The sequence below is a fragment of the Oncorhynchus kisutch genome, linkage group LG10 (assembly GCF_002021735.2).
Source record: "Oncorhynchus kisutch isolate 150728-3 linkage group LG10, Okis_V2, whole genome shotgun sequence".
NCBI classification, from domain to species: domain Eukaryota; kingdom Metazoa; phylum Chordata; class Actinopteri; order Salmoniformes; family Salmonidae; genus Oncorhynchus; species Oncorhynchus kisutch.
In genome coordinates, this window is record NC_034183.2 from 10,345,319 (window position 1) to 10,355,099 (window position 9,781).

The 9,781-nt window shown below is 41.8% G+C and overlaps 1 protein-coding gene across 2 annotated transcripts; it reads left to right on the forward strand.

Annotated features, from left to right (window-relative positions):
- The first annotated feature begins 3,895 nt into the window (after nucleotides 1-3,895).
- On the forward strand, nucleotides 3,896-9,546 carry LOC109897744 (rhombotin-1). Of its 2 annotated transcripts, none has more exons than XM_020492288.2 (4): nucleotides 3,896-4,427; nucleotides 4,962-5,175; nucleotides 6,739-6,864; nucleotides 7,766-9,546. In XM_020492288.2, the coding sequence occupies exons 1-4, from the start codon at nucleotides 4,406-4,408 to the stop codon at nucleotides 7,869-7,871; spliced, it is 468 nt and encodes a 155-aa protein (XP_020347877.1). In that variant the 5' UTR covers nucleotides 3,896-4,405; the 3' UTR covers nucleotides 7,872-9,546. The 2 variants fall into 2 exon arrangements, with proteins under 2 accessions (XP_020347877.1, XP_031688935.1); XM_031833075.1 differs by having other exon boundaries at nucleotides 4,985-5,175.
- Nucleotides 9,547-9,781: the final 235 nt, after the last annotated feature.

Consider the following 9,781-nt stretch of genomic DNA (forward strand, 5'->3'; position numbering starts at 1 on the left):
GAACAGCCTCTAGTAAAGTTGAGGTCATGGGTATTGCCTGCCTTGTGTGTGGGAGGGGACTGGGAAAGGGTGAGGTCGAAAGAAGGAGGGGAAGAAAGAGGTGGAAAGAAATTAATCGAAGGCAGACGTCGGGAGATTGACAATGGCGGTGAGCCATCAGGAAAATTACCTTATAGAGGTGGCAAGCTCATGGACAAACTAAAGGCACCTGGTGGGCAATAGATGACAACAATGTTAAGCTTAAGTGGACAAGTGACAGTGACAGCATGGAATTCAGATGAAATGGACACGTGAGTGAGGGAGAAAGAGAAAGTCTCCACTTAGGAGAAATTAGTAGCCCTGTGCCACCACCATGACAACCAGATGCTCTCGGACTATGAGCGAACACGTAGTCAGATGGAGAGAGAGCAGCTGGAGTAGCAGTGTTCTCTGGGGTGATCCATGTCTCCATCAGGGTAAAAAAAAAAAAGTATAGGGACTGAAGGGTAACATAGGCTGAGATGAACTCTGCATTCTTGACTGCAGACAAGCAGATTCAAACGCTGCCAGACCAGAAATTCCACATGGGTTGCGCACACAGAGTACACTAAATAAGAAGGGTTGCAGCCAAGGGGTGGGAAGCATCTGTAAAGCCTACTGGGAGAGGGGCGAACAGGTATAGAAAACACACACATAGTTGACAAAGAGCAAAATTAGTCTGTAAATAACAAGGCATGATTCTCAAGTGAGAGTGGTGTGGTCTGGTCAGTCCATCAGTCCGTCTGTCCGTCCATCTGTCCGTCTTTCCAACTCCGCAGACCTGTCTTTGTTTCGGCTAAAACTAAAGAACTAACACTAATTGCTACTTGCCTAGCAGAGGTTAAGAGCACTCCTCCCGCTACCAATTGCTGATTGCCTAAAAGAGGAGAAACTACACCCTCTCCAATATAGCCACTGATTACCAAAAGTCAACAGTCACAAATTGCCCTGCCGCTTAATGCTGGTTGATGTGTCAACAATCACCTATAAAATGATACTTATCACTGGAGATATCAGGAGTCCTCTAGCAATGGGATGACATTAGAGTCGGACGTCCCAAGGATCCAAGATAGCACTGGACGTTTACACAGGTAGCCCAATTCTGATCTTTTGCCAAATCATTGACCAAAGAGTTGATCTAATTGGTCTGAAGACCAATTACAGAAAAAAAGATCCGAATTGGGATACCTGTGTGAACGCAGCCTTAGATCCTAATGAATAAGACTACATAGACAGGTTGGAACTGATCCCAGATCAGCACTCCTTCTCTGAGATGTTTGATATGGCCCCAGATGAAAGGCAAGAGCATACCATCAATGGTCTGGGTAATTGGTGTGTGTTAATTTAGAGGAATGTCAGGAGGAGTCAAGACTATTTTTCATGCCTCATTCATTCCTAATGAGTGGTATTTATCTGGGTCAGTGTTCATAAGGCACCAACTATGGAAGAACACTGAACTAGTCCAATAAGAAAGGCACATTTTCATTTTCTGTTGAAAAACGTTTTGCTATGGTGTGTCCTAATGAATACGACCCTGTTTGGTGGTGGATTTGAGTTTTATACATAAATTAAGTCTAATTTGTTTGATAAATTAAGTGTAACTTGTGAAAAGGCGAACAGATGATAATAGGGCTGAAAGACTGGATAGAGGATAAAGGATAGAGGATAAAGGATAGAGGATAAAGGATAGAGGATAGAGGATAAAGGATAAAGAATAGTGGATAGAGGATGAAGGATAGAGAATAGAGGATAGAGGGTAAAGAATAGAGGTTGAAGGATAGAGGCTAAGGGTAGAGGTTGGAGGATAAAGGATAGATGATAAAGGATAGCGGTTGGAGGATAGATGCTAAGGATGAAGGATAGAGGATAAAGGATAGAGGATAAAGGATAGAGGATAAAGGATAGAGGATAAAGGATAGAGGATAGAGGATAAAGGATAGAGGATAGAGGATAAAGGATAGAGGATAGAGTATAAAGGATAGAGGATAGAGGATAAAGGATAGAGGCTAAGGGTAGAGGTTGGAGGATAAAGGATAGATGATAAAGGATAGCGGTTGGAGGATAGATGCTAAGGATGAAGGATAGAGGATAAAGGATAGAGGATAGAGGATAGAGGATAAAGGATAGAGGATAGAGGATAGAGGATAGATGATAAAGGATAGAGGATAAAGGATAGAGGATAGAGGATAGAGGATAGAGGATAGATGATAAAGGATAGAGGATAGAGGATAGATGATAAAGGATAGAGGATAAAGGATAGAGGATAGATGATAAAGGATAAAGAATAGTGGATAGAGGATAAAGGATAAAGGATAGTGGATAGAGGATAAAGGATAAAGGATAGTGGATAGAGGATAAAGGATAGTGGATAAAGGATAAAGGATAAAGGATAGTGGATAGAGGATAAAGGATAAAGGATAGTGGATAGAGGATAAAGGATAAAGGATAAATGATAGAGGATAGAGGATAGAGGAAAAAGAATAGAGGAAATTGATTGAAGGATAGAGGATAAAGGATGAAGGATAGAGGCTAAGGGTAGAGGCTAAGGGTAGAGGTTGGAGGATAAAGGATGATGATAAAGGATAGCGGTTGGAGGATAGATGCTAAGGATAAAGGATAGAGGATAAAGGGTAGAGGATAGAGGGGGAAAAGGATAGAGGATAAAGGGTAGAGGATAGAGGGAAAAAGGATAGAGGATAAAGGGTAGAGGATAGAGGGGAAAAGGATAGAGGATAAAGAATAGAGGTTGAAGGATAGAGGATAAAGGATAGAGGATAAAGGATAGAGGATAAAGAATAGAGGTTGAAGGATAGAGGATAAAGGATAGAGGATAAAGGATAGAGGATAAAGGATAGAGGATAAAGGATAGAGGATAAAGAATAGAGGATAAAGGATAGAGGATAAAGGATAGAGGATAAAGAATAGAGGTTGAAGGATAGAGGATAAAGGATAGAGGATAAAGGATAGAGGATAAAGTATGGAGGATAAAGGATAGCGGATAGAGGATAAAGGATCAAGGATAGATCTCAAGGATAAAGTATAGAGGATAAAGGATAGAGGATAAAGGATAAAGATTAGAGGATAAAGGATAGGGGATAGAGGAAAAAGAATAGAGGATATTGATTTGAAGGATAGAGGATAAAGGATAGAGGAAAAAGAAGAGGATATTGATTGAAGGATAAAGGATAATGATAAAGGATAGATGATAAAAAATAGAGGATAGAGGATGAAGGATAGAGGCTAAGGGTAGAGGTTGGAGGATAAAGAAAAAGGGTAGAGGATAAAGAATAGAGGTTGAAGGATAGAGAATAGAGGATAGAGGGTAAAGGATAGAGGGTAAAGGATAGAGGTTGGGGGATAAAGGATAGAGGATAGAGGATAAAGGATAGAGGCTAAAGGATAGAGGATCAGTATAGAGGATCAGTATAGAGGATAGAGGATAAAGAATAGAGGTTGAAGGGTAGAGAATAAAGGATAGCGGATAGAGGTTGAAGGCTCTCAATGCTCAATTGTGAATCTGGTGAAGTTTCAAAGCAAAGACATGAAGTGAAAATCTTTGCCTAATGGAGCTTTGCTTAAAAGCTTGTGAGTAGCTCGCTCACACACACACACACACACACACACACACACACACACACACACACACACACACACACACACACACACACACTTCCCAATGGGCAATGCATTTGTGTCCTGTTCAAATTACAGTAATGAGAGAAGTGCCCTTAGGGTAATTGGTGTCCTTGAATAAGCTTATACAAAAAAAATACTTAGGCACAGGCAGAGTGTGTATTGAATAATTGATTCAAAGAGGGGGAGGGGCCACTAATCAGATCGGAGCATAATGACTTTATATAATTAGCACGCGCGGGGACACGTAGGTCTATGAGAGCCGAGCACATTTTACAGAGCATTGGCACAACTAGAGAGGCAGAACGCCGAGGTCGACCGTAGACTACTTTGAAACGCTTGATCCGATGCTTTTAAGTATAATGGATCTAAGTGCTGTGGCAACACCAGAGCTATTGAAATACAACCTGACACTTTTGGTAGATATCGCGGGAGAAGTAGGATTATTGATCCACTGACATCTATGGACTATTTTGCCTATTTTTCACATGCCATAATATACTTTTTACTTATAGCCCAATTTGCCAACATGAAAGGGTTATAATGGATATAATCATGCCTGGTCAGATTTGATATCGTTGCAAGCGTTCAATTCCTACTAGCGGAGCTGGAAGACTTTGATACGATCACCTTCAAGAGAATCTAAGTCCATTTGCGTCGACCAGCGAGAATTTGCGTCCGAACGTCGAGGGGGACATTGAGAGGTTGTCGCAGCCGTGTGAAGGTTTCTCGGAGTCGAATCGCCGTCTGAACGATGGTGTTTGACAAGGAGGAAAGTGAGTTACTGATTTGGATGTCTACATTTAAGCAACTCATGTTCGAACGGTCGGTCTACGATTCACAGACTTGTAATTTCCTTGTCCGTCTGTCTTCGACATGTAGGCCTAATTAGGAATGTAGCCTATGTGATATGAATTTACAATCTGAAGGCTTTTGGGATGTAGCAAGGGCAAATACCATGTCTCTTTGGTCATTGGGACTGGATTAAAGGGATAGCCAGAACTTTTTCCACCACAAACTCACTAAATCAGTTAATTTTTTAAAATGTTAATTCACATTGAAATGATTGTGTTATGACCGGATCAGTCTGGCCATATAGCGCCAGAAAGGGTCCCATTCATAATAGGCTCTGGAGTCAGAACATGTTTAAGACCAAAATATGATTTAGAAGTGACCAAGAGATAATGATAGCCCTGAGAGAACCATAGAAAGTTATGGTAGCCAAACTATATTCCTTGGTCATGTATCTGAGAGGGTTAGGGATGGCTGTACTGTAGCCTACTTCCAAATCTGTGTCTGCCTGTCTGTAGGTGTCTCCCTTGTGCCTCTCCAGTCCAAAGGGAAGCCAAGGGTCTGCGCCGGGTGCAACCGGAGGATCATGGACCGCTTTATGCTCCAGGCTCTGGACAGGTACTGGCACGAGGACTGTCTGAAGTGTGCCTGCTGTGACTGTCGCCTGGGTGACGTGGGCTCCACCCTCTACACCAGAGCCAACCTCATCCTCTGTCACAAGGACTACCTGAGGTAAGGACTCTCAAACCAGGGCTGTGTTCATTAGGCACCACATGGAAGAAAACGGACAGAGACAGGGAGAGACTAGACAGGGAGAGACTATATTAACTTTTCCAATATGAAATGCAAATTTTGTAAAAATGTTTTCCATTGCAAAATGTTTTAAAACGTTGCGTACCCTACTGAACACGATCCAACCCTTCAATCCTCTCCAATCTAGCCTCTACCCCTCTGTGTTTGTAGGGATGGGTGTAAGCAATAATGGTGTTGTCTCAACCTAGACTTCCAATTGATGGAACTATTGCCATGTTGCTCCTTCCTTTAATTCCAACAAACTTTATACCCATTTTCATAAATGTTGGCGAAGTGGCTTATTTTGTTTTTAAAGAAATTATGAAATGCAATAAAACATTTTATAATGAAGAAATGTACAAATGGGAACACATTGTGACGTTAATATAAAAAATGTTTTTGTAAATAATCCAATCTGTATGTAAAACATTTACATTTGGCAGATGCTCTTATCCAGAGCGACTTACAGTAAGTGCATTCAGCTTAAGATATCTAGGTGAGACCACCACATATCACAGTCAAATATACAGGATACCAATATTCCATTCCAGCTAAACAATATAGCGTTTTGCAAAAGAAAGTGTAATTTTCATATACATCTAAACTCTATGAATAAAAAAATAAGAATAGTAATATTTTACACACATATGAAGGTACCTATAATTAATGATGTGGGGGGAAACACAAATGTGAAAAATTGGTGGATAACTCATTTTGGAAATAAACTCTTCATATATACTCGAGCACAGAAAACCCTCAGAACTATTCTGGGGTTGCTGCTATAGAAACCCTTGCGAATATATTTAGCCCACTACCAGTCATTCAACTCAAGTGCAAGTCTCATGTGTAAGATCCAGCTGGATTTGGTTGAAGCTAAGTCTCTCATTAGCTGCATTGCTTTTAGAGGGGAAAACCAGTTTGACAGTTAAATTGGCTAAATTGCCTCCTGTTTTCCTCGTCATCGCGACGATCAGGCAGAAAGCCTTTGAAGGCCGGGATTAAAACCATGTGATTTATTTTAATTGGTCCATTAGTGGGGAATTAGCATTAAGGCCCATACCCTTGTTAAGGAGAAACACCAGGTGCATACCAAGGCCCCATTAGCATTGCCTTCGTTAGGCTTCATTAGGCCTACTTGCTTGTAGTCTCGTTTGCCACTGGTCTATGGTACTATCATGTTTTGTGGGACTTGACATTCTGATGCAGCTCTTTGTAGATCCTATGAGGGACTCAACCCATGGATGTGGTTTTTCTCAAGGCTCTCTTCCATCACTGAAGATTTCACCCTATGCTACTTTTTTAACATATGAATAAAATGATAATACGTCAAGTCCTAGTTAACGCATTATCAAAGCAGTCGGCTACCTGGGTCGTGTTCAGTTGTCATGAAACCTGGTGAAAAGAGGAGATGGATAGAATCTGAACTTGTCCAATGAGAAACTAAAGTTTATTTCCTAATGCAGACAACCCACATCATTGCCTCTCTTTCTCCACCACCTCCAGGCTTTTTGGGATGACGGGGAACTGTGCCGCTTGCAGTAAGGTGATCCCGGCCTTTGAGATGGTGATGAGAGCCAGGGAGAATGTCTACCACTTGGACTGCTTTGCCTGCCAGCTGTGCAGCCAGAGGTGAGATGAGGGGAGCCTCAAGGCTATATTCATTAGGGCACACAACGGACACGTTTCGCAATGGAAAACAAAAATTGAGTCCCAAGTACTCTCCCGGTTTCATTCTGTTTTCTTCAGTTTGGTGCCTAATGAATGAATCCCAGTTCACCCCACATACTGTGTATGCCTTGAAAGCAGGCATCAAGTGACCCTGAAAGGAAAATAATCATGATAGATCCCGTAAACAGCTTGTTTATGTGAGTAACAGGCGTGTTGAGTATCTGTTTGACTGCCTGGTGCTTTTGGAACATGTTTAGCCTATAAGGGGGACTTAATGTATGGCCTCTTAGTGAGCTTTTGAGGTCAGACAAAATGGTGCAAACAACCAGCTAGGAGTTTGTTCTTGAAGCAAGAACAGCAAATACCAAACAATCAAAATGTATGAATGCTTTAAGATATTCTCTGGAACAAAGTCAAATCTTTTTTCGAGCCTGAAATTGAGGTACTGTATATGGTGCGTCAGGTAGCCTAGCGGTAAAGAGCATTGGGCCAGTAACCAAAAAGTTACTGGTTCGAATCCCTGTGCCGGCAAGGTAGAGTAAGGCACTTTTGCCCTTGAGCAAGGCAGTTAACCCACAACTGCTTGCCGGTTTAAGGCAGCCTCCCCCACACCTCTGATTCACACATTTCAGTTGAATGCATTCAATTGTGCAACTGACTTTCCCACGACGTGGCAGTAGGCCTTCATACTGTATGGAATGCGGCATACTGTATGGAATGCGGCATACTGTATGGAATGCAGCATACTGTATGGAGGTCTATTCATTTCCTTTACCCAATGACTACTGCTTTTAAGGACTTGGGAAGTTTCATTGGTCTTCAATGAAGGCACTAATTTGTGTGTGTGTGTGTGTGTCTGCAGATTTTGCGTGGGAGACAAGTTTTTCCTGAAGAACAACATGATACTGTGCCAGCTGGACTACGAGGGGGGGCATCAGAATGGAAACTCTGCTGATCAGGCTCTGTAGGCTCTACTGCTCTCTGCTGGTCAGAGACTAGCTAACGCCAGTGGACACTACTCCCTACCGGTATCCCCGGACAGTCCTCTTCTTATCACATCAGGGTTGTATTCACTAGGAACCAAATGGAAGAATGACCTACACTACATAGCCAAACATATGTGGACACCCCTTCAATTGGGTGGATTCGGTTATTTCAGCCACACCCGTTTGCAGTAGAATGGCCCGTAGAGCTCAGTGACTTTCAACATGGCACGTCATAGGATGCCACCTTTACAACAAGTCAGTTTGTCATATTTCTGCCCTGATATGACGTGTCTAGAAGATTCTGTGCTTCCAAATTTGTGGCAACAGTTTGGGGAAGGCCCTTTGCTGTTTCAGTATGACAATGCCCCCATGCACAAAGCAAGATCCATAGAGAAATGGTTTGTTGAGATCGGTGTGGAAGAACTTGACTGGCCTACACAGAGCCCTGACATCAACCCCTTTCGAACACCTTTGGGATGAATTGGAACGCAGACTGCGAACCAGGCCTAATCGCCCAACATGCTCTTGTGGCTGAATGGAAGCAAGGCCCTGCAGCAATGTTCCAACATCTAGTGGAAAGCCTTTCCAGAAGAATGGAGGCTGTTATAGCAGCAAAGGGGGGCCCCAACTACATATTAATGCCCATGAAGTTGGTATGAGATGTTTGACGAACAAATGTTCACAAACCTTTGGCCATGTAGTGTACTTTAACTTTTTCAATAAGACCATATTGTTTATGTTGCAAAATGTTTTGCTACAGTGTGCTAATGAATACACCCCAACTGACAGTTGTGGACAGTGCAGGATTATGCGCCTAGTTCCCGATGCTCAGCGACAATGGTGATGCCACTTTGCCTTGACTTCTGCTATGCTTACTGTTCTTGACGGTCGACTCACCACAGAGTTATTAGCGAATGAAGCGGCCTTGTGCATGATATATTGCTCTCATTGACTAAAACGAGGAAGGTTAACTAATGAGCATTGCCATGCAATTATTTTTTTTTTTAAAGTAAAATAAGTTCAAAGCCATATGTTTGGACTCTAAAGCTGCATTATGTTACGTGTTGGGCGACCTGACCAAATTCACATAGAAATGGGAGTTATAGATCTGTCTTTGCATTGAAAGCAAGTCTAAGAAGTGGTCGAGCTGTTCCATGTGCACAATTTATTTTTTTTGCTTCCCATTAAGTTTTGTTTTTGCATCTTTTACGTTTGGTTTTGTACACCAGCTTCAAACAGTTGAAAATACAATATTTTTGGTCATGGAAAATGTTTCCAGCAGTTTAGATGGTACAATGATTTCTCTACAGTATACTTGCTTGATTTGTGTAACTTTTAGAATTTTATCAATCAGAAAATGGCGGAGCCATTTCTCTGCATAGTTCACCTTTAATGGTTCTGCCAAAATCATGGCTAAGGAGAAAGGCACAGCACTCATTTGTTTGTAAGGAGGCAAGCTGCCTCTGTTTACAATAGGCAGGTCCACTGGTATTGCTGCTAATGAGTTCTGATGTGCAGACCCTTTTAATGAAGGGTAAAAACTAACATGCTCTAATCTCTGAATATATTTGTTTTTAAGTTACCTTTATGAACAGCAGTATGATTTATGTTTGCACAGCTTTTGACTTTCAATAAAGACATTTTATTTGAGCACTCATGTATTCACCACTCACACTAGTTACTTATAGCTGGATGGCAGCAGCATATAAGACGAGGGACATTCTCTAATTAATAATCCAGGCCATCTGTGTGTGAATACACTAACAAGGATACCCACACCTTGATGATATAAGCCTCTGGGACCTTTTTGAAATAGCTCATTGATAAATCTGGATACACCTGTGTTCCTTTTTCAAAGCTTCTCATTTGAGGGGCAGTGAGCAGTCTGAGGT